Source organism: Anser brachyrhynchus, assembly GCF_964034855.1.
Source record: "Anser brachyrhynchus genome assembly, chromosome: 5".
Classification (NCBI taxonomy): Eukaryota; Metazoa; Chordata; class Aves; order Anseriformes; family Anatidae; genus Anser; species Anser brachyrhynchus.
The window spans coordinates 54970264-54995739 of NC_137699.1; the positions used below are offsets into that span (position 1 = coordinate 54970264).

Consider the following 25476-nt stretch of genomic DNA (forward strand, 5'->3'; position numbering starts at 1 on the left):
TGCAGGGATCTAAAACATTTGAGAAGTAAGGTGGAAACACATCTGTAAAACCAGTAGAGATAAAAAGTCGTATCATTCACTCTGTTACCTTTGGTGTGGACTGACATCCAACAGAGAAATGGAGAGTCCTTTAGGAGCAGTAACTTTCTAACTTGCTGCAGCATGAATTGCCAGAATTTATTAATATGAAGTCCTGGAGCATGCTTTGCAGGAATGCCTGTATTGACCAGCTACTCCTGTCGGTGCAGTTAACTGCAGCAGAATCGCACGTTTTATTGGTAAAACTATAAACACGCTGAAGAATTCTACTGTTAGATAATGCAAGTGCTAACTATTGTAACCAAGCACGCTAGTTTTATTGGCAAAAATTTGTGATATAGAACTGGGAAGGGAAGGTATGCTGTTTTTCTGAGGCAATAATCAAGGAAACAGAAGAGCAAAAGAACTGTTAGGTATGTCTTCTCCCTCTTAGTTTCTTCAAATGAGTTTTTTTTCAAATGAAATCACTTGCTACTTAACTGACATAAGGGGGGGGGGAGAAATACGTAAGTGCTTAAATAAGCACTTAGGATGCTTATTTGTACTTGAAAATCTTAATCTAAGATCTTTAGTTTTGTCTTCAAATGTACTGATTGTTTTCAGAGGAAGTGTTAGCTTTCTCAGAGTGGATTAGCAATGATTTTAATAACAGAAATGTCCTTACCATAGGAAGCTTTTTGTGGCTGTGCCAAAGCAACAAGGATCTGTTTTGTGTCAGTGATCAGAATCCTCAGTTTCGTCCTTCTACGGTGCAGCTGCCACCGGAGGTTGAAATGGTGCACTATTCTGCCTGCCAGGATGCCATCTGGGGTTTGGATAGTCTTGGGCAGATATTTATCAGAACACTTTCATCCAGCTGTCCAACAGGGATGCATTGGACAAAATTGGATCTCTCTCAACTAGGTATGGCATTTTTATTGAGTAGACTGTCTGTTAACTCTTAGCAGACAGTCTGTATTTTCATTCAGAAGTGTATTTGGTTTATTGATCTGAAGTATAACATTTATTGGAGTAAACAGTACCTTACAATAATGGGCATCGCAGCAGAGGACTGTAAAACACGTGGACCAACTTACTGCTTTCAGGCAATGTTTCATTTATCTTATTGCTGGAGACAGCATGTTCACTGTTTGCAAGATGCTTTATATGCATTTGTGCTTCTTATAGTTTGTCAGTGAGACCACGCGACCTGACGCAGTGCTGTGCAGATGTACCAGTAGCTTTAACTAGTCCAGTTCTTGTACTACAAGTGGTGTAACCATAATCATGTGGCCCTGGGCAGTTCCATACTCAAAGCCCTGTATTTTGTGGGTAAATGTGCTCTTAACAGAGTGGCTAAAGCTTCCTTAGGATCTTGTTAAGGAAAAATTTTGCTCGGAGTTGCATCATCCATACGTGATACAGATGATGACACTCTAATGTTTGGATTGATAGCGATCTAATGATTCAGCATAATGTCAAGAACGTGCTACTGTTTAACTGCCCCTTTTTGTTTGGTTAGGAATAAGACCAAGGTTGGTTGACCACATTTTGATCATTAAAATATCCTCCCAGTTTGGCTCTTTTCATCAGAGATAAGGTTAATCTGGCCACTTGACAGCTTCACTAGTATTATTCCAATTGGATTTATTTCTTTAATAATCTGAATATCTGCTAGAATATTTTTTCTCTTAGTGCTAATCTGTTTCAAGAGAAGGTTTAAAAAAAAAAAGAACATGCTAATATTAAACTGTTTCGCACATTTTCAATTTTTAATGGCAGTATTCATGATTGGCCTGACAAGCAATTTTATCTTTTGTATACTTTACATAAAACTTTTTAGAGAGTCTTTTAAAGATATTTTATTTGCCAGTTGCAAAACAGGTTTTCCAGACCTGATGCATTGCTTCCAAATCGCCAATCTTACTGTAGTTTAAGCGATAATCAATGCCTTTTACCTTCACTGACCTACAGGATAGTTTTGTCTGTACTGTCTTTTTCATCTTGCTTAGTAGAGCTTGAAGTTTTCCTCAAGATACTGTTACTTTCCAGCGGTTTAGATAATAACTGTGAAACTGAAATAATAAATAGCTTCTTGCTATTGTCTGAAAATCTCAAACCGTTCTAATGGAAGTGAGTGCTAGCCGACTGTATTATCTGGCTTGTTCACTTTAGCCATGCTGGGGTTCAACCATTACATTCAGCTGTTCCTGTTAGTTTCATGGCACTCTCAGTGTGGTGATACTACAGAAATCTGGGGTCAGGAAATATTTCAGACACCACACTTTACCTGTCATTGTGAGCTAATAATTAAGAATGCAGGAAATTTCCTGTTTTTTCTCCAATTAAAGGCATGTGGTAGATGACTGCTGACAAGATGGTACGTAATATAAGAGACTTGATTTGCTCTAATGGGGCTGAAGAAATTAGAGAATCATTGCTATTGTTGAAATGTAGTCTGCCTTCACTCCTCAAACATTAAGACTGTGAATTGGAGGAAAAAAGAGCAAGTTGCTGTAAAATGAAATTCAGAAATCTGTGTGGAAGTGATCAGGTTGCCAGCATTTATGTTGAAATATTCATATTATGTTGTTAGTATCTTCCTCTTGCCTTTACACTATGTACTGAGAGTAGTATCTAGTAAATTATTTTGATTAGGGTTCCACTATCATTATCAAGGTTTCTAAACACAGTAGAATGACCTTTAGGTTTCCACTGTAAACAGTGTCTCTGAATCACACTTCTTCTTTCTAAACAGTGGATGAATGTGGTTATCATGCCCTTCTCCTAACATAAAAACAGTAAGTGGGAGGAGGGAGAAACCCCAAAACATTTACATAAGGGCTGCATTTTTGAATATCAAGTTGTACTGCAGACGTAAATAATATCAGCTATGCCGAGTAGGTGATATGTGATTCCGTGCGCGAGAGCTCTGGTGCTGCTTTGGATCGGAACATTTCAACAGCTGAGACGACATGTGACAAAGCCGTCACGGCTAGGTGTACTTTAACACGGAATCATGAGGTTTTAAATAAAAGTTTGACTTTGCTGAATGTCAGGCCTCTCTACCTGTAATAGAGATTTGTTCTCTTCCCGAAGCAGTAGAAGTTTTTGTGCGTAGTTGTGCTCTGTATGCTATTTTATAATAAGAAGCTGCATGATTAAAGGGAATTCTGGAGTGAGATGAGCTAACTCAAATTCCTTTGATTCAGAAAGTTAAATAACTTTGGTTGACAAGGAGATCTGTTTACAATTTCAGGTAACTAAAAGATAAAGCTGTGTAGTCCTGTTGTTCCCTGTTCTTTCCCCCAGCAAGCCTTACTGAATATTGCCTTCTGCAGAAAGAAGTGCTTTGAACCCCTACTCTGGGGGATAAAATTGTACCCTCTCTTTAAGGAGCAATGTACTTTGCAGGGATTTGTTGCCAGATTCACATCACAGAAGAGAAAACTGTTACCAAGAATGGGATATCCCAAGCACTGCTGGCATGTTCAATCAGCCGGCAAGGCCTATTTTTAGAGTCTTTAGTTTGGAGTACAACCAGAGCATTCCTTCTGTAGTATATCTGTCATGATTGAGTCTTTTTCTGTAGAACATGTTTTCCATTACTTAGTATTGTGTTGTCCCAATGCTGGGAGGAAAAAAACAATCAAATGTTACGTATATTACATCACATGGCTATTTTGAAATGAATATAAAAGAACAAGAGTTCCAGCTGGCCATTAACTAGCAGTTCTCTATCTTTACAACCTTTTGGTAGCAAGGCTGCTGGGTGTGATTTGGTATGCAAAAAAAAAAAATCCAAAACATACTTTTTTGGGAGCTTTGTTTTCAGTGTGCTGACTTACATAGGGTTAAAATACTGCAGCACTTCTGACATAAATGTAATAAATATGTACGCTAAATATAAACCCATTTGAAAATCAGCTCCTTTATTTACAGATGTGACAGTGGTATGTTAACACTGAGATGCATAATCCATATGCTCCTGTATTTTTAAAGTGCTGGTAGCATTAGGAGTGTTCAATGCTGAATGTATTACTAGACCAATACCATGAAAAACATAAGCATGGCCAGCTACAAAGAAAAGTTCATATTAGGTCATGTGAAAGTTTGTCTAGGCGCTGATAACGTTTGTTACAGATTTTTTTTCCCTGCTTGAATTCAGTTATTTTAATAGCATATTTTTAGTGTGCTTTAAAAATGGCAGTATCCTGTGACTAAAACATTTATTTTTAGATTGAAGAGAAAAATGCCTTACATATACTACCTGTTGGTGTTATTCATTGTATGCGGTGATTTTTCTCTCACAAGCTTGTAATCATCTTTATGTGCCTGTGTTTAAATGTAGCTTAATACAGTCAAGTCTAAATAAAGGTGCTCATTATTAGCTGAATGTAACAGAAAAATGTCAGGTTGCTAATAACCTCTTTGTTGATAGGTGCCATAAAGCTGATCAGCTTGTCCTGTGGAAATCAGCATGTCTGGGCCTGTGACACCAGTGGTGGTGTTTATTTCCGTGTAGGAACCCAGCCTCTTAACCCAAGTTTGATGCTTCCTGCATGGATAATGATTGAGCCACCTATACAGGTAAAATACTGATTTTAATTCTTTGTAACACAGTGGTTTAGCTTGGCGCCTGTGGAAAGGAGTAATTTAACATTCAGGGAAAACAATAGATTTAAATGTGTAGCTTAAACTTCTGTCACACACGTTCAATTTCAACAGGACTTAGCTTCACAAACAAGCAAAACAACAGCTAAACGGTCTGTGTAATGTGCTCTGAATATGCTGCCTTATCACTCTTAATCATTCCAAGTACATCTAATGCTTATAAATACCTTTTTTTTTTTTTCCAAAAATGATTATTTTCCTTTTCCCATCCTTAATGAAAAACTTCTATTATAGTAACACAGTAGCTTTATAGGCACGTAGTGGAATGCAGCCTTGAACTGTATACTGAGTACCTACTTGTACGATAGCCAAGAGGCTAGACTGGCAAACAGCACAAAGCAGAGGGTGTGGGAAGGCTCTGCTCACATGGCATGGTACTGAAGTGCCTCCCTCCCTCTTCCTTTATCCTCGCCCCTGTGAGTCTGGGGTGCTTGCCAGGGTGCTGTGCCTGGATCTAGGGACTTTCCTTATCATCCGGTGGTTAGTCAGCGTGCCGTACAATTGCAGCTCTTCTCCCTTATTCCCAGAATTGGCAAATAAGATAACCGTTCTACCTGCCAGCTGGGAGGAGCAGAGTGGAAAGAAACCTCCTAAAGTACACTAGGAGCATATTTTCTGGATATAATGAATGGACAAAATATGTTTCTCCTGTGTCTGGTTTCTCATCTAATCTCCCCTTAAACCTGGGTGCTGCTCTATTACTTTACACATTCCACAGTTTAACTTGCAGTTCTGTATCAGGGCTCGGGACTGCTGTAAAAGAGTTGACCTCTGAGTACTGATTTCATTCTTTGCTCCCTGGCACGAAATCAGTTGAGCTGTCTGCTGATCTAGCATAGTAGCACTAGATGTGTTTGCATTACTTGATTTACATTTTACAATGTTACAGAACTATTTCTGAAGATTTTGAAATGTGGTACTTCTGAAGGGTCATATTAAGAAATAAGAGTCAATCTCTGGCAGTGGAGTTGCAATAGGTGATTTATTTTTTACATCATTCCCTTTTACTTCTGCTTGCCTCTTAACAGCCAATTATTAGCTCCTCCTGTGAATCTCGGGGGTGTAGCAGCAAACAAGGCCAGGAAAACAGGGAAATGAAACTGCAGATTTGCATCTCATCAATTAGCTCAGCACTGGTTAAACTAGTCCTTCTGTGCTGGGAATGTGGTCAATCAGACCTGGAGAAATGGCATCTTGTTTTTGCAGAATAGCAGAACAGGCTGATAAATTAGCACTAAACCACCTGAGTGATGGCTGTCGCAACAAGGGGTAGATTACACTGCTCATTCTTGTGTGCTGTGGAGTGGGTCTTTCTGATGTAATCTGTAAGATACAAATTTGTCTGCTGATAGGGGACAGGGCAGCAGGAAGAGGAGGCTGAGGATATGAATGATGATGTCTTCCATGAGGATAGTTTTCTTAAAAATTGGGGGGGAAACGTATTCCAGGATGTATTCTGCTTAATTGAGTTTGCCAATAGACAGACAATTAAACTTGTGCTTTATATTCTAATGAAAAATGTATCTAACCAGGAAAATAACCCGAAAGCCTTTCACCACACTGATACTGTTTTGTCTGTACTGAGGGCATTCTCTAATCATCTACAGAGGTTGATCAAACTGCTTGATACAAAGGTGTTTACAAGAAGTCGGGATTTGCTGTGGCTCATTATTTAGCAGAGATTTCCTTACATAGAAAGTCTTTAATTGGACAAGGTTGAATACCATGTTACTTCCTATAGCTTACTGTGGAAGCTGGGTGATGTTGCCATCCAAAATGATAACCTCCTGCTACCCGGAGCATTCTCTTTCTGTTATCTTGCCAACTCCTGACATAGCATATCTAATGAGTCAATGTGAAAGGGCAAAAATTCAAACATCGCCCTTAGAGATGAAAACTCGTGGGCTACATGCTTGTTCTGAGACAATTCCAACACCCTGAAACAAGTAACTAAAGTACCGGGGGAGCAACCACCCATGCTTTTCCAAAGGCTGAATGCAAAATAAGAAAACGTGTGAACTTTAAAATTACTTCCAGATACTAGCTCAGTGTCTGGATAACAAATATGACGAAGGATAGCTGAGAAGTGGAGTGTTTGGTGCTTATTAGTAGCTCCTTACTGTTACCTGTCCCTTAACTGAGTTTGATGTACTTCATGCTGCATCACTTCATATTCACAACAACAGAAGTATTGTAAGAAGTATTTGTGAATGGGTCAGTCATCTTCTGTTTGAAGAAGGAAATCAAAATTGTCTTTCACTTGCTTTAAGCACAGAAATACCCTCAGATAATGTAATTTAAAACCAACTATGGATGTTTCATTCCCCAGCAAATGTCAGAGCCAATATGACATGCCGTATCCCAGATCTCATGACTCATGAGCAGCTTGTGAGCAGCTACAGGCTCTGCTTTTACAGTGTCACTTCTTGTTAAAGAAGTGCTGTAATTGCACAGCATCGTTGCACAGCTTCACAAAGGTATTCAGAGACAATAGTTCTGTTAGATTTTTAGAATAGACGTTTGGAATATTTTTTTCACTCAGAGGGTGGTGAGGCACTGGCACAGGTTGCCCAGAGAAGCTGTGGGTGCCCCATCCCTGGAGGTGTTCCAGGCCAGGCTGGATGGGGCTGGGGGCAACCTGGGCTGGTGGGAGGTGTCCCTGCCCATGGCAGGGGGTTGGAACTGGGTGATCTGTAAGGTCCTTTCCAACCCAAAACATTTCAGATTAAATCAGTGAGTCTCTTTTCTTAATCTAGACTGAAACTGTTCTCGTTCGCTGCTTCTCCCTTCATAACTCCTGACTGCACTATTTCTTGATGAAAAAAAGTTGTGTTCTCTGCCCTCCATTGTCTAAAGTGTTGGATAAAATAAATAAGTAGTTGATATTATCACAATATCGTGAACGGTGTAGCTCATATATGTAGGTGTCTTTTCTGCTTCATCTGTTCTGTTCTGTGATCTAAAAATTGAAATCGTGTAGGTAAGCCACTTTTTGGAAGCTATTTTAAGAGCATTGACAAAGCTGATCAAAACTTGATAAAATGGTTTTCATTCAGGAAATGGAAGGTATTCTTCATTCCATCCTTAATATACAGTATAAAACTATTATCTGTTGTAGCATGCCTCAATATACATTACATCTAAATACAAAGAATGAGCAAGCAGTGTAATTATTATTTATGTAGATACTACAGAGTATGTGTATATATATGGGTGCGTGTGTATTTATAAAATTGAATGTTTTCTCAATTTTGTAGCCTGAAAAAATAATAACACAAAATTTAATATAGTCAATAAGACTAATTTGGGTTGTTATTGAGTAGAAGTTAATTAAAAATTAAAAATAATTTTCGCCTGAAAAATTGCTTTAAAATATCCCTAAAAGTCGAAGGCCTGTTTGAAAGTAATTCTTTCTCCATTTTGTCTCTGATTTTGGGCACCTACTGAAAAAGATGCAGAAGCAAAATCTTATTTTGAGAATAGCTTGCTTCTTACAAGTAATACTTAACGTTAACAGTGGCCTTAAGAACCACCTAATCAGATTTATATTAAGGGATTTATATATATTTGCTTATCTCTTAGTTAAGCAAAACTTTTATTTAGGGAGAGCTAAAGGAAACAAGGTTGAGAACAACTATTTGTAATGAGTTAGCAATCACCTATTGCTTGCAAACAATCAATCTTACTCTAAGAACAGATTAAACATTTTAATTGTCATTTGTTTAGTTGCTTTTCTGTGCTCTTTCGTAACCGGAATTTCTTAGAGCATAGGATCAAAAAAGCTTATTTTATTAAGTCAAGAAGTTTATTTAAATAGCTGCGTAGCTCATCCAAACTGTGGACAGAGAGGGACTTATTTAAAAAGATGTTCACTATTTGGCTACTATGTAAACCTTCCGTTGATTCTTGGTGTAATTCCTAGGATCAGCAGAAGAGTACTGCTTAATGCAGTTTGCCATAAAATGATCTCTTCCAGTACGGGCATTTCAAGTTGGAGGAATTTTTGATTTACTACTCTTCCCATAAACACCCTTCTAATTGTCTTTTTCTACTTCAAGCTTGATATCACAGCTAAGATAAGATAGCCCCTCCTAAGTTAGGAAGAATTCTGATTATTTTTTGCACACAAAGAACAAAACAAAACAAAATTGTGGGTTATTCACACTTTCACTGTCATTCAAAAAAAAAAAAAAAAGCCCCAAACCTCAAAACTGAGAAGCAACCGTTAAAAATGGCATTTGAAATTTCAGGAATTTCTGTTATTCTGCAAGAATCAGTGCACATTAGATTTAATTTCTTTTTCAATACCTTCCTTTTTCTTAATTTATGTTCAGCGTAAGGAGGTTGGTTGTGCCCTGCAGATGTTGGGTGACTTGTTAGAAATAGCTGCCATGATCTTTGTTTCCTTTCCTCTCTTTAATTAGAGTTCTGCCTGCCTTAGAGTGGAGACTTCTCTTACACTGCCGTCTGCCTTGCCTTTGCATTTTCCCTGTTACTTTTAGGGCCAGTTCTGCGTTAGGTGGTACTGAGCGGATGAAGTGATGAGCACATCTTGGTAGGTGCCAAAATCAAAGCTTAACTGTAGGGGGGATTCTTTTTGAAATAATCATTCAAGGATATTTGGAGGATGAGGGATTTTTTCTGTTGAGAATACTGTGGTTTTTTTACTTCAGAATCATCCAGGCTAGTGCTGAAAATACTTGCCATGGAAAAGTCTGTTATTTGTAGTGCATAATCCACATGACTGCTCTTTTCAAGTCAGATTGTTTTCATGAGCACTACATAGCTTGCGCTACCTACCTGTTGCACAGATGTAACTGATGTGAGTTCTGCTTTGGCATGGTAAGACAAGATGTTCAGAAAGTATCTTTTATTAGACTAATTCTATTTAGGCTGGGAAGGTAAAATACTCATTCAAACTTCTGGTTATCGGTAGACCAGACTAGCTGGTCTGTTGTTCCATATATCTTTGCTCATGTAAGGCCTCCTGAAGACATTAGGGGGGAGAGGATTTTCGTGGAGGACTGCTGTTTTCAAGAAGATGTAAGGAAAACCTGTATTTGGCAGTAGAGTAGCTGTTTCGAGGTGGGTTGTAAATAAGCATGTGAGATCAGAGCTCCTGCTGCAGTGTATTTTGTTTAACTGATTCAGAATACCATAATGTTTAACTTGAAACATATACGATTCTTCACAGCCATGTGCCTTTCTTATAGGTTACATAAAAAGTTTTTTAGGTGCTAGAAAAATGCACCTTCAGCATTTTTAGTAAAGTCGTCTCATGCTGATTCCACTGCTCAGTTCAGTGCTTATTACCTTCCGTTTTGTTGCAAGTTAGGAAAACTGTTGCCACTATATTTCTCAGTATTTTTCTGCTTTGGAGTTTTAGCCTTCTGGTATTTGTTTTAAGGCACTGCTATCGTCGTGTTCAGAAAACCGTACATGTAGCCTGTCACATTAGATAGCAATTGTTATCAGTACCAGAAGCCTCCGATCACAAAAAGGGTGCACAAAATGAGATACACCCAGAAAACTGAGTAGACGATTTTTCCATATCCTTTTGAAATATGATTTTAAGGTGGTGCTTTTGCTTTTCAACAAGACTTAACTTACGCTGAAAACAGAAACCGTGGGAAGGAGAATCTTTCATTTTCATGCTTTCATTTGTTCAGTACTAGTAACACCCTCAAATCTGGGCTCTTCCAGTGTGCCTGTACTTCTGTTAGCTAATACACAATTTAATTATTTTACAGAGAGAGATAATTTCAGTTACTTTATCTACCGTTCTGAAAGCTAAATATATTTCTCAATGTTGAGTCTTGAGAGTTTCAGAATTACTCAAAAATAAAAACGTTCAGGTAATTGTATAAAAAAAATCATTGGTTAAGGATACAGGACTCGATTTAGCAAGCATGTGCCTTGATTTCAGTGGAACTATTCTCATGTTTGAAAGCAGTGATATCCCGAAGTATTTATAAATAGAAGACCTTGAAAAGTGATTTTGAGAGGTGGTCATAAGAAATTACTTCTGCTAGTATAAATTGAGTGTTTTTTTGTTTTGTTTCTATGTTTTTTTCATTAAAGCTGCTGTTTGTGAATTCTGGTTAGAGCACTTTTTATTGCTTTTCGTGTGACTGAACTTCAGCTTATCTCATTTTAAAATCTGCGGGAGGCTGGATACAGTTTAGTAACCAAGGGCTTGGCTTCTGTGGAGTAATTTGGGCAGCGGAGACAGTACTGACAGTGAGAGGACTTCAGCAAACCCAAAGTCCACACTGAGTAAGGAGCCGGCCTGGGACAATGGGTGGGCACATCCAACCCTTTTTCCTTGAGTGAGGAGCTCGGGGCCCCCTCCACGGTGTGGTGCTGAGCAGCATCCCCCTGTTTGAGCAGAACGGGTGCCAGCAACCAGATCAGGCTAGTGGGCCTTGTGCTCGGTTGCCTTCCCAGGAAGCTGTCTGGCTGGGCTGCGGTGTTTCCCTCTGCCCTGGTGGCCCGTCCTACAGACCTGTCACGTAGCCTGGTGCTATCTATCCTTTGCCCTACTGAACCCGAGCCTAATGCAGCCAGGGAGCAGGCAAGGAAGAGGAAGTTGGACTCTGTACTCTTGTGAATGCATCCTCCGCCTGGGAGGCAATGATCTGATTTCTGACCCTCAACCCCCTGCAATACTATTGTTTTTGTCCCGGTAGCATAACACGTTTCAGAGCCTTGTGTTTGGGAGCCACACCTCACCTGGGACAGAAATCAGTCTGCAGCTTCGGTGCTGGATGAGTGCTGCTAGATGAGGGAGTAGCAACTGTTATATCCCGAGTGCATCCCCGGTATTTCGGAGGCTTACAGTGCACATTTTGAATCCTGACAGATTGTAACTTTCCAGAATGTCACAAGGTCACTCTTTGTTTAAAGAACAAAACAAAACAAAACCTCCTACCAGTAAGTTCTTGGGGTTTTGTTTTAATGATTCCCCCCCCTACACACAAACTCCAGTTATGTAAGTGAATTATATCACTTAAAGGTTATGGGCATTTGTAAAACAAGGCAGTATTTCTGTTCCTGTCAGGGGCATGTGGCATTTTCATCAGAAATGTGTTAAATGACATGGAGCAACACTAAGATGCAAAATGGCAGAGAAACCATGAGTTTGATAACTGTGAGAGTTGTCAAAGCAGAGATGAGGCTGAATTTACAAATGCATTTGTGTTTTTACTGTACAGAAATGTTTTACTTTCCTTGGTAAGGCTTTTAAATTTCAAAACCTACAGGCACGCACTTCTCTTAGCATAAAATGCAGGAGAGGGTGTTTTAGTGATGCTCATTAAACTTGTTTTAAAACAAAACAAAAAACCTGAAATGCCCTGGTTTTCAGAGCCTTGCTTATCAAGGTTTTTATTACCTTGTACTACATTATGTTCTGTTTCATGCAAAGTTATTGCATGTAGCGTTGTGTATTTCTATAAAGACATAGTCGTTCTCATCTTAACATTTTAATTTCTTAGTATGCTATTAAAAAAAAAAAAAACACACACACCTGTAGTCTTAATTATAAAATGTTGTGTAGGGCATTATAGGCTGTCTGTAACCTTAGGTGTAAGACAGTGTGACCAGAAGACAGCTGGGCAAACCAACAGACTAGGCTCATGGTTTGAATGGTCTTTGCATTATTATTATTATTTTAATTGCTTGTAAAGAACAGTTGTTGTGCTACATATTCTGAAAGTATTTTGCGGACCTGCTAGAGCTTCACCACGTTAAATAGTCACATGGATTTGGCATGATCTTTTCTTGGATTCTATGCCATATGTGTGTGTGCAAAATATCTTTTGCATATCCCTATGAGAAAAACACTTGGAATGAAAATTGACAGATGAGTTGACAGAGGTGAGAGGTCAAGAAAACTGCCTGCATGCCTTTTGCCCTTTCTTGGTTGTGCGAGCCATAGACTGGAGGTATCGAGCTAAGGCTCGTGTCTGTTTACTCACTGAAGGCACAAACTGGGGGAAGGAGTCATGTTGTTATTCTAAGGCTTCTGAGGAAAATAAAGCTCCAGTTTTTCAGTCAATAAATAACCTTTCTCTGACAATTCTGTGGCAGCATTACTGAAAAACATGGAGCTTCAAGGAAGACTAAACATAGATTCATAACCTTTCCTGCTCTTGTATGCTGCCTTGAACTTTTCTACAGAGAAAAAAGGGGCACTTGGTTTAGCGAGTTGTTCTGCTCCTCAAAGTCTGAGTGCAAAACATTCTGGTCAGTATTGCTCCTGCGTTGCTCGTGCTTGGTTGATATCTCCAATGGTGGAAGTGATTTACAACTGCCATACAAATGGAGCCCTGAAAATAATATGCAGCGGTCGGGTCTGTATCAAGGAGTCTCTCTAAGCTGCAGTATGTATTTGTCATGCCAGTTAATAAGGTCTGGGTGTCTGTTAGCCATCAGAACAGTCGGATGAATCTGATCTACATACAGATAGTGCTCAACAGTGTGGGAAATCGATCTGATGTGATATTCTTACAGCCCGGCCCGGAGCAGCTGAACGTATTTCTGTTTTATGAAGGTGAGTAGAGCATTCATGCCTTCATGCTGCTTGTAGCCACCAAACCATTATTTAAAAAAATGAAGTGGGGGGTGGAGGTGGACAGGCTGAGAACGTTCTGTTTAGTCTTCCTCACCCCCAGTGTTTGCAGCAGAAAAGAGATAGTGGAGGTCTGCTGATACATGGACTCTAATTCTGAAAAGTGACTTGGAAAATGTTCTGATGCATTTTTTGTGTGCATGTGGTTTTTGGCCTTTCCGCCTTGACAAGGAAATGAACCGGTGTGGTTTGGGTTCGTCTGTAGCTGAAGCAGTTACAGTAAGGCAAAACTTCAGAGTCCAGGGGTGAAAACTGCATTAGTTTCTACTTTGGATTTTGTTGGATACCATTGTTTAAACAAAGCTCTTGCACTGAAGCATATTTATCTGTGGTCTGTAGAAGGAATGGAAATGATTTGCATTGAATTATAAAGCTAATGGACAAGTTTATAACTCAAATATATTTAGCATAGATGCTATTGAATGATGTCATGTAACAATTTGTCAGTTAAGTGCTTCTTTCAAGTTTACTTTGTTTCATCAGCATTGTCTTCTGTTCAGACAATCGGGTGCTAGCAAACTATTTTTCATTTTCTTTTCTGTATCAGGCAATTAGGATATTCACAGCTCTTAGCATGCAGTGTTATGTACTGAGAAGTACGCTGTGTCTGAGAGCAGTGTCCAAACACTTTTTGAGCTCCCTCAGGCTCGATGCCATGACCACCTCCCTGGGGAGCCTGTCCCAGTGCCCGACCACCCTCTGGGTGCAGAACCTTTCCCTAACACCCAGCCTGACCCTCCCCTGCCCCAGCTCCATGCCACTTGCTCGGATCCTAATACAGATTTCATGAATGCTGTTAGAAGTTTAACGAGTTAAGAAAAGGCTACTCTGAAATAATTTATTCATTTTCATGGCTATCAGTCTTTGAAATGTTATCAGCAGATTTATAAATTTGCACTGGTAGCACTCTTTATTGCTATAAGAAAACTCTACTTAATCTTTACCTGTAGCTGTCGAGATCTGTTTCTTGTTATATAGATTATAAAATACTTTAAACATTTTTATGGTAATTAAAACTTAGTGAAAATGAGGGGTATTTGAGATGTTCTCCAGAAGTGGTACATTATGTCAGGAAAACTCTGAATCAGTTTTATCCTGCTGTGGTAGCCGCATCTTTTTGTTGCAGTTGAGTGCTTTCTGGGTAGCCATCTAATGTGTTTAAAACCTCTGCAACAGGCTCTAAGAATTGCCTGTGCCTGTTTCCCAGCGTCTTGTCGCTGCTTTGTTCCAAAAGCTATGGTATATAATCACATCACTAGCTGTCCTGTCAGTCATGTCCTTTACTCTGTTTCACATCAGAAAGCTGCAGCAGAGTGGGGTGTTTCCTGCTAAGAGCACTGGATGCTGCCATCGGTGTCTTGCCTGGATCATTTATAATAAGAGTGAGTAGGAGGATTGTTTCCTTGATGCAAGTTTATCAGAAAGAACTAAGTAGTCTGAGAAAGGAAAAGAAAGCAAAAGTGAAATACCCAGAGAGCCAGGAAAAGTTGAGGAAAGAGGAGCTTGCTTTAAAATATGTAGAGAGAATTTTTGTCCAAGCTTGTGGAGATCTTAGAACTTGATAATTCGTTTCTTCGATTTTCTGAAGAATTAGGTAGAGGTAATTGCTTTGATTGTACTTGAACCTGCAGTGATATCGGAAGCTATCTAGCTTGTGCATCATGCAACTCCATTTATGCTACTTTCTTGGGGTATTTTGTTTGCTTGTTCTTAGCTTCCACTACCTATAATTTTGTAGTAATGCACAGGCATGGCTGCTAGGTGTGAGCACTCGGTAAGTCTTTCTGGATGGAAATATTCCTCCAGTTGTTTCTAGGCAAATGATAGAGGAAGAGGAACGATTTCCTGACATGGAAAAGTGGAGAGCAAGGTGCACAGATCCCAACAGGTCAGTAAGAAGGAGGAGTCCTTTTCTGAAGGACTGTAGTTGTAACCTGAGGTATGTTGCAGACCTAGAGCTTAGCAGTTCATGGTGTGAAGGAGATGAGGAAAGAAAGGCAGAAAGTCCCTAAATCTGAGGAAGAGATGGCTATGGTAGAGTGACATTGTGGGAAGGAGGAGATAAATGGATTAAAAAAAGAAAAAAAAAAGCCAAGATCTCCTGCTGCGTGCAGTAACTCAGTCTGCAGAAGCTATTAATTGCAGCTCACTTGAAAGCACAAGTATGGAGAGGGATGTGATGAAGAAAGGGGCCCAGGAGTGAGGGTAACTTTGGGTGAAGAGGGTGGCAAGACAGAGGGATGCGTCGTGTGGGTTATCTTTTTTGTCTCTTCAAGACAAATTGTGTCTTCCTGTAAGTGTTCAACCTGCAGCCATTGTCAGTTTACTGTCAGCAGAGGTGAAAACACTTCCTCGAGGCTCAGCCAGCTTCAAGCTCCCAACGAAGTGCAAGTACCTGATGAGAGCACAAGCGTGAGAAGACAGCCTGTCAAAGGTCTTACCACCTAAATAGACAGGATTGATTTGGAGCTGCAAGTTGAACCTGGTTATAACTGGATCAGACCCAGATCAGATGTTAGCATGAGAACTTTCAAAGCAAAACCAAAGCAGGTAACTGTTATGTACACAGAAGGCCCATCTGGTGCTGGGTTGTGCACTCATGTGCGTACTGATTATGGTCCTGTATTCCTAGGTTTATACATACAAAGAGCTGCTTGTTCTTGTATTTATCAGACTGGATATTCGGCTTATGTCTGTGAGATTATTGCAAGAAATGCAGTGCTTCTGCCAGATGATGACATATTTCCGGGCATCTTACTGTCGTCTTCATTGCAACTTTTATTAGGCTGATGTGGAGAAAAATCCCTTTTTTTTCTTCTTATCTACATTTTATTTAAAGTATGTGGGTTTTTGTTTGTTTCTTTTGTATGTGGTTTTCTTTTTTTTTTTAGGGTATTTGCATACACTAAACCTGTTGGCTGATATATTTTGCTACAAAGTCATGACCTTTATGATGTATGTAAAATGCTGTGGTCAGTAACACTGATTTGGGATAGTAGTTAAGGCAAATCTCCATAGGAGCAGATAGAGTAAGGACTTCCCTGGGAACAGAATGGGAAATGTATTTCTCTTGGGCTCACCATGGTCATATTCCTATCGAATGGAGTACAGGGGAGAGGGCGGATCACCGTATCACTGCAAACAATGGGATATTCAGACCTTAAAAATGTGCAGCTTATGTATATTTAGGAATACAGGAGATATTTAGTTATGGTAGGAAAACTTTCAGGAAAGCAATAGGAAAATAACGCTCTTCCTGCATTTCTGTGGATGAGTTCTCTCTTTAACTTGCAATCAAAACTGTATTTGATTGGGATAACAGTGTTTGAGCAAACACGAGTATTATTAAACTCGGATGTTGAACATCAAATATGAATATCAGTAACTTCAGCTGACATTCACTCACGTTCCTTTTCTATTTAGGAAGGGATTGACTTTTTTGAAAACTGGGTAATTTATACAATGACAAATAAAAAGTTAGATTTCTTTCTGTCCCTAGTCTCTGGTGAATATTTTACAACTTTTTTGTGTGTACTTCTGTGAGGAGCAAGTGTCTGTATTTAAAGATACAGTGGTACAAAGATTAAATACTGTGCTTAATTTTTATAGCCAGTAGGAGTCAACTTGGTCAGCATTCATTCGAGTCCAAATGATCAGATGTTGTGGGCAATTGACAGCAAATGGAATGTCCACGTACGAGTGGGAATCACAGAAGAAATGCCTGTAGGCACTGACTGGGAGCATGTGCCAGGTAAAAACTAATACCTTAATTCCTTGTGCTTCCTGCCATTTTCTGTGATTTTTTTTCCCCTTTTGTTTTTTCAGTTTGATAGCAATGCTGAAATCAGGTATTTTTCTCAGTAACCAAATTTACTTATTTATAGAAACTCGGTAAAGTATTTGATTAGGGTTATCGTTTAAAGAGGACCTTGGTTTCACTTAAAAACACTATGTAGTTAACTGAAGTCTGGTTTTCAGATGAACTTCCACTGTGTGTGTTATTTCAGGCTCTTGCCAATGAATTAATGAACGGTACAGTTACCTTTCAGTTAGGATTAAAGCAATGTTCCTAAGCAATAGGAGACTACTATGCTTTGGGAAGTTTTGTATTTAAATGTGATACAATGTGGGGTTCCTGTCTGGATGTGGCTAAAAAAAAAAAAAAATCTAATGTGATTTTGCACATCTTTCTATTAATTCTGTGTACTGGATGCATTCTAGATGAAGTAATTACATTTTCCTTTTGCCTATAAGTAAAATTAAAATTTAATTGCTTCTTTTTAAATAACAGTATATTGATGCTGTCTGCTTTTTAAAGATATTTCACTGCAGAAGTGCATGGCACTTCAGTTGCAGAGGATCTGCTTTCTTTTGAAGAGGAAGAAAAAATGTCCACCATGTCTATAATATTAACCATTTTTAGGCAAACTAAGATTATAACTGTCAGATTATTCCCCATCTGTTAGTGAAATACAGTGGAAGCTCAGAAATAGGTTTGGGAAGATCCTCAATTGGTTGTTGCTTGTGGCTATGGCTACACAACAAAGTGTATCCACAGTGATGTTATTACAGTCAATAGTTGCAATGACTACAAAGTCTGCAATTAAAAAGCCTGTTTGTTTACAACTGCTCCATGTGATGCAAGTGGCCTGCATTCTTAGCTTCTGCTTATACAGGGCAAGAAGCTCAGAAATCTAATAGCGTCTACCTTGTTCTCCTCCCTTAAAGTCTGTGTAAGGAAAAATGTAGTCCTAAATTGTCATCTTGCCAATTCTTTCTTAGCCTCTAGGAAAATCAGGTATTTCTTTGTGCCTTCTATAATTGAGTTCTTCTCTAGTATTAATATCAGAATATATAAAAATATTATAGTCTCCCTGTCTTCTTTTAAGCTTTACTGCAAGTGTATTTACTACCTAAGAAAGCCTGTGATTATTGCCTCCTCATGTCCAATTATCTTTAGGTTTGCAGGCATGTCAGCTGGCTATAAGTACAAGGACCGTTTGGGCGCGCTGTCCAAATGGAGATGTAGCTCGTCGATATGGCATTACTGACAAGAATCCAGCAGGAGACTACTGGAAGAAGATTCCTGGAAATGTCTCACGTTTAACAGGCAAGTTGGGTCTGCGTGATAATCCAGAACATTTTGATTTCTGCTGACTTCTGCCTGCTGGTGCTCAAACTGATCGTTAGCAGGGATAGCTATGTAATCTAAATGCTTTGTGGACGGTCAGTTTCACCAAGGTGCTTTTATCACATTAGTAAAAACCTTCTCTGTGTACAATTAGAAAAAATAAATTCAAATGTTATTTATTTACTGTTTATTATTGGAGCCTACTGCCTTCATTAAAAGATGGATAATTTATGCTTTGCAGTGACCCCTCTAGATGAACTGTGGGCAATCAGCACTTCAGGATCCCTTCTCCAGCGCCTCACTAAGACCTTTAGCCATTCCCATAATTTGCAGAAAAATAACGATACTTCTGTTCTGCTTCATCCTGATGATTTTGAAGATGAATGGGAAGTGATATGAAGTCTTTCAAGCTTATGAAGCAGTGAAAAAAAACAGAAGGACATACAGAATTACTGTAATGTATGTACAGAATGTTGGATCTAAAAAGCCACTCATATTGGACCTGTGATATTAGCACTTTTGTATTTAAAAAACTGACCTGTTAAATAGCCCCCAAGCTGTGAGTTCTGATGTTTGTTCCAGTATCTCTTGGGAGACTCTTTAGGTGTGGCATACTGCAATTGTTATACCGTACTACTGTAGCAGCTCCTTTGGAAACATAATTCTTTAACTTATTCTGATTAGCAATGAAAGTGACTATTTCACAACAGCATGCACACTAATACGTGTACTTATTTTGAGAAGGAATTCTGTTGCATTAAATATTTCTCTACAGCAGAAACGTTACATTTTTCTCAATTTCTTCTTGTACTTGGAACTCCAAACTTATGGGAACGCTCTCCAACTATTGTATATATTTAGAATAATTTTTTCCTTGCAGCATGGAAGAAAATATGTTGAAGTATTTCTTATTGAGATCTCAGAACATTGTGATTCCACAGCATTGGTGTTGAAATGAGCTTAGTTTGGTCCATTTCCATACAAATATCTGCTGCAAGGCTGTACTAACCTTCCATGTCTACAAATTCTGTTTCTAACTTGGCTTCAATCACAAGTGAGAAGTTTGGATTACATCTAATATCAGGGGAACTTTTGCTCATTTCACGCAGCCATCAGGAAGCTGACAGTTTTGGTGGGGGGTAAGTCCCACTTCGGAATAGGAAGAAGTTGCATGTTGGGTTTGTAGTACAATGCAGGAATGTACAAGGCAGCTTTCATAATACCTGTTATGCTATATTTGTGCCTGCAGCCAGTGCTTTAACATTTGGACTCAAATTGTTTTGAGTACCAAACATAGATATATTAAAGGCAAAATGATAATTGATAGAATTACCTGTATATCCCATTAAAAATTGTGATATTGTGAGAAAATACTTAACAATATTGTGATTTTTAGCTATGTTAGCTAAATTTGAAGTGTCTTATACTTAACAGATGTTGCAGCAGAGGTATGTGATGAACTGGGAAGTAACCTAAGTTAATCATTGCAGTTTATTTTTCTTTAAACTCTAAATCTTTTTTGAAAGATACCTCATCTTTTTTAAGCAATAGAACTATGGATGAGAGAACTTTAGTTCAGTATGTAGGCGGAGGAGTTATTTTGTGTTCGTTCTAAGCTTATAAACCATCAGAATGTTTAAGCAGCTGCTAACCAATACTGTAAATGAGCCAGCTTCAGAAAAGGCCAGGTGTTGAACAGTGGGGATGTTTCTGTTTTGAGAACTTAATCAATACATACAGAAAAGGATGTGTTTTCTTTTTAACCTCTGTTCTCTTTCAGAATAATTCATGCATGTACTGCACTAAACTTGGAACAAACGTGGTGCAAGGTGAGAATGTAGATCTGTGGAGAGAGAACCAAGTTATGTCACTTTTGTTATTATTATTTTTAGTACCATTTGTGATACTGGCTGTCAGTTCTCAGTCTGTTCTTTCAGTCTTGCAGGGAGGACAGCTTTGTTTCCCTTTTACAGATGATGTTTGCTTCATTGCTAGCTCATCCGTATATGGAAAATACCCCCAGAGGGTTTTTTTAGCCTGTCTGGCAGTGGATTGTAATGGAATCTGCTCACGAAGTAACCCAGTTTGTTTTATGCAAGCATAGCTTGGTATCTTGAGGACCCCAAAGAAGCTGAAACTCAGCTTAAAAGTATCTTTTGGCAGCTCCTGAATCAACCACGTTGGAGAAGGGATCTGAGTACTTCTCCGCACCCTACCAAGCACCGGATGCTCAAGTACAGTGGCATTATTTAATAGTGACACTTTTGTATTACATTTTTCAAAGTCATCTTAGTAATGGCTTGAGCTTGCTAGTTGTTTGTTTACTGTATGGTACTGTACCTTGCTATGGTCGTTAATATTAAATTGGTGTCGAGCTCTTCTCAGACTACTTTTTAGGATAGTTTTAATAAAACTAGGATTTTTTTATTTTATTTCTGTATTTAGGTTTTTGTTTGTGCTTTGAGACAAGTGCAATAAACTAGATTTTTAAGAAATAAATTACTGTGGTAAGACTCATCTGTTGTATGATTCACAAGAGTTCTGTTTGTCTGTAAATTGTCTTGTGCTGAAGACAAACATGCTTATGAAAACCTTATCTTACTATTACCCCAGATAATAGGGTAATGGCAGTATAAGGACCTGGATACTGGAAGGTATATTTCATATATTTCTTAGTTGATAGGTGTGTCAAACCAGCAAAATGATCGTCTTCCAAGCAAAGAGAATTAAACACTTAGCATATTGAATATTAAGCTTATTGCCTCGTTATTGAGATGGTCTTTCTATAACAGAAGTAAACAAAGTTTCTTTCTGTGTACACTGTACAAAAATTGCACTTGTCTGTTAAATATTTCAGCCTTGGGTGAAGAATATCCATGTGTGATCACAGGTAGGAAATGTTCAGGCTGAAAATAGGTGATTGTGCCACGTGCTGTAACTGCACCCTGCTTTGCGTTTTAAAATGTCTGAGCTCATCAGAAGACTTCCTGTGTTTCTGGACTGGAACTGTAACAGCTTCTGAGGCGTAATAAGCACCATTGCCTTCACTTCCCACATGGGCAGACTGTTTCCTGATGGAGCTGTGACCTGTGTAACTTCACTCAAGAAGGCATAGCCACAATTAATGACAATTCAGGCACTTAAACCCACTTCCAACCACGGGAATCCTGCTCAGATTCGGATTGCAATGTCTTCGCTAATTATGTTGACAAACTTGTTCAGCTGCCTCTGTTGGTTCCTGCAGGGAAATTCTGGTCTCCTTACAGCATCAGCCTGTTCTGTTATACAAGAGTGATCCTTATGTCACCGGACGGATGGCAGTTCAGATGCCTGAGTTGAGTTGTTGTGAAACACCCATCTAGATATCTAAGTAACTCTTGTTTTTCTGTGTTGCAGCAATAAAAAGGAATGGAAAATGTTGAATGGTACAAAAAGAGTCTTCCACTAACAAGTGTCAAAATACTTTAATTGCTTAAGTAAGACAGTAAAGTTGCTGTTAGGAAATGGTGTTACTGCTAAGAAAATGATGATGAGAATTCCTAATTGTGGACTTAGGCCATTGTCTAAACATAGATTTATTATACAGGAACAAAGAATTTGGAAAAAATGTTTAAATCTGTATTAAGAGCATCTTTGGTGCGATGTACAAGAAACCGACTTCCCAATGCACATGGCCATCAGAAGATCTGAACCCCTTAACTCTTCTGCATTGCTTTCTTGATGAGTCTCAAAGGCACTTGTGGCTTATTTCAGACTAGCAGGGCATTCTGCCTTGTCTTTTTGCTTCTCTCATGAAAGTCCCTTCAATGCCTGAGCTGTTGGTATGAGTTCTGGATAAATTTTAAGGAACAACCTCAGAGAAATTTTCAGTAAATGATGTTCTGGGTGTGAGGGACTGCAATTCAATTGCCTGTGTGTCTGTGGCTGTGCCTTGTTGAGTAGCTGTTACAAAAGCATAAATCATCCGTGAAGATACTCAGATCTACTCATTACTGTGGTGAAAATCTCTGGTCTTTAGTTTTTACATTAACCAGCCCTGTCCGCATCCTAGCCCTACCTGCAGGAGTAGAGAGATAAGATCTTAATTGAAGACTTCTAGCTGTAGAATGCGAGGTGTGGGTTTTATTCCTCTCTCAGCCTTCCAGAAAGGAAAAGTTGCGTGTATCATGGTGGCAGGTAGCCAGCAAAGAAAGCTGGTGTATCCCTTGCCAAACAAAGTAGCTCGCTCTGGTTGTTTGGTAATGAGTTACTCTAATTAAAAATAACCACCTCACTCTCGCTTCTGCAGAAGAGAATTTATAATCTAAAGGACTGGATTTTAATTAGCGGAAAGTGAAAGCTGAGCTGCAGTCATCTTCTATGAATTACTCTACCCAGAGCTGTGCTGATAACAACTACACTATCTAGATAAACAAAAGTCCCTTTGGATTGCTGAATGGTGATATCTAGGTTCATCACAGAAATAACTATGGATTTCTCATTGCTTGACATCGAGATAGGAAGTGAGGTTTTGGGTTCAATTCAGGAAGTTCCGTAGATAAGACTGGCTGGTAGCACACTGGAAGCTAGGTGAAATTACCCTTATGATTTGTTTGGTCTTTATCTGACTAAAAGTCTATGTGAATAGATCTAACGAAGTTGTTACGTTAGCCATAAAGTTAAATCCTGCTTGATGCTGGTGGGGGAAGAAACAAGCAGTAGAAGAAGCAAAGATCTGTTTGAGAAACTTGATGTTCCCATGAAATGTGGACTTATCAATTATATATTTAATTCATTTCTGTTTTCTAAAAGCTAACACAATGATAATAAAACACCAAAAATATTAAATCCCTCAAAATGAAAAAAAATGCCCTATCTTTGGCCCTCGGAAATGACTAAAATATGCTGATTTTTGTAGCCTGTGATTGCCTGAGGCACCAAGTAATGCACAGCTGAATAGCGCTGAATGAAACTGTAGTTATGGATGAATCTTTCAAATATTATTCACTGTTTTCCCTCCATTATAGAAGTAATCTGTGATTTATTTTTTTTAATACATCTTCCTCATAACCTCAGTTGAGATTCACTTATTGTAGATACAGGTGAAGGAAGAAGGCCTAAATTTATAGCACTTTTCATTTAAAATTGCATATACAGCAAAAATAGGCTAAATGATGAGTACAGAATTAGATTAACACCCTGTATTTACTATCTTGATTTTGCAGAAGTTGACGGCGTGCTTTATGTGCGTATTGTAGACCTGTAGTCTAATGAGTGTGGTGAGTCTTCACCAGGAGAACGCTCTGTTACTATACAAGTGCATAGATATCTTGTATATAGAATGGAGAAATGGTATAGATGTTATTACATCTGTTAAAACAGGAATACACAGTAGATGACTCCTACTTGAAAAATACATTGCCGTATTTTGCCTGGTTGTGTGCTGGGTGAATTTAGCAAAGCTCATCTGAGTCAGATGAAAAATTGAGCTAATTGAAACTGTTTCAGAAAAAAAAAATAGATTGGGAGGAAAGTTCCAGGGAAGCACCCAGCAGACTGCCTGGCACATGTGCCTGGCTGAGCAGCAGGGGGATGTTTAAAAAAGAAGGAATCTGCTTGGGCTGGAGGTGAGGGGTAGAATGCAAGTGCCAGCAAGAAACCCCCTGGTCCCTGCTTGCTACGGGGGACAGCCAGCCAGCGGATCGCGGGAAAGGCAAAGTAAGTCGGGTAATTGCTAGGACGGCTGAGATTTTATTTGCTCGGCTCCCACGCTTGTCTCGCTAAATCTGTTCTCTGCCTCAACAGATGGGCCGTAGTCTGCTCCCTCTGAGCTGCACCCAGTGCTCCAAATTGGGAGTAAGGAGCACGTGAACCAGCGGATCTGCACCTCCTTCCACTGTGCTGTGGTGAAAGTCAATTATTTTAAGGAGAGCACGGTAAATGATTGGTGTGACGCTTTGAAATAACAGGTTTAGCACTGTTAGTTCGCTTTATAATTACTGTAATAATAATGCCAACCTTGTTAAATATTAACATTGGTGCCATAGGTACTTGTGTAGGAGATCTGTCCGTCTTCGGTTCTAATTAGCTGGTTAACAAAGTACTGTCAGCATGGGCTGGGCATTTAAAAGAACAAAAGAAATCTGAAATGTGTGTTTGTACTAGGAACAGATAAATTGAATCCTGTTAGTCTCAAGGCCTGCTGACTTCCTTTCATCCTGTCCTTTGCCTTGTGGAGCGAGCTTTCTCCTGTCCTTCCATTGCAGCTGCGTGATGAGATGGTGCCCATACAAAGCATTGCTGGGAGGAGAGCACAGGGCTCTGTAGTGGCTGTTCTGAGTGTTTTGTGTCACCTTCTTTTCTTCCTCCCCATCTTGCTGTTTTTAAGTTCTGTATGACAGGAGCTGAGGTCCAGGAAGGCAGCAAAGCTGTTGCTTCAACTTAAGCTCTACTATTTTGTCTAAACTGAGGTTAAAGCCAGCAGGGCTTGCGTTACCTTTGACCTTACATGCCCTTGTCTGTAGTCCTTTGCAGCATGTTTTTCACCATTGCTGGCTGCTTGCAGTGTGGTAACTTCTTAAACCTGATTTTAATAAAAGACTTTCAAGATGGAAGGTGACAGATGTTTTCTTTTTTTTTTTCTTTTTTTTTTTTAAGGGTAAGAGATACCATATCTTGCCAGATGAGTTTTCAAAGCACGCTGAGCAAGGTGAGCTCAGCTTTCACTTAAAAGGCCATGCTTCATTCAATCCCTGAGTTTCGCAATCAGACATCCAGTGATTTTTCAAAGCCAGTTTTAGGAGCAGGCTGGCATCTGTCTTACTGTTAGGTTCAGAGACCTAAAGAGGAATATTGTCTGTGCAGAACTATACTTGCTAAGAGCTATCTCAGTCTCTCCTGTAGCATATTTGTTCCGGACAACACACACAGACTTAAAGCCTACATACAGTTCCCTACTCTGCATTTTGCCAGCTGCCACGGGGAGTCTTTTGCAGATCTCAGCAAAAATGTATGTTTTCTTAGATTTGGGTCTAAGGTTTCT

General features: G+C 39.2%; 1 protein-coding gene across 3 annotated transcripts in view; it reads left to right on the forward strand.

The window, feature by feature from the left end:
• The window catches only part of TECPR2 (tectonin beta-propeller repeat containing 2), a 46033-nt gene extending 22731 nt beyond the window's left edge, over positions 1-23302 (forward strand). Inside the window, exons 16-20 of one of the 3 annotated variants that reach the window (XR_013951880.1) lie at positions 709-942; positions 4460-4608; positions 14624-15874; positions 15957-16162; positions 16934-17071. Coding sequence is in view for 2 of the 3 variants with exons in the window: in XM_080593932.1 (XP_080450058.1) it covers positions 709-942; positions 4460-4608; positions 16934-17075; positions 18285-18434; positions 18697-18854 (833 nt within the window). In the remaining variant the exon portion in view is untranslated. Of the gene's footprint in view, positions 1-708; positions 943-4459; positions 4609-14623; positions 15875-15956; positions 16163-16933; positions 17076-18284; positions 18435-18696 lie in introns of those variants that run through there. The other 2 variants (XM_080593932.1, XM_080593931.1) reach the window with 2 other exon arrangements.
• The last annotated feature ends 2174 nt before the right edge of the window (positions 23303-25476 follow it).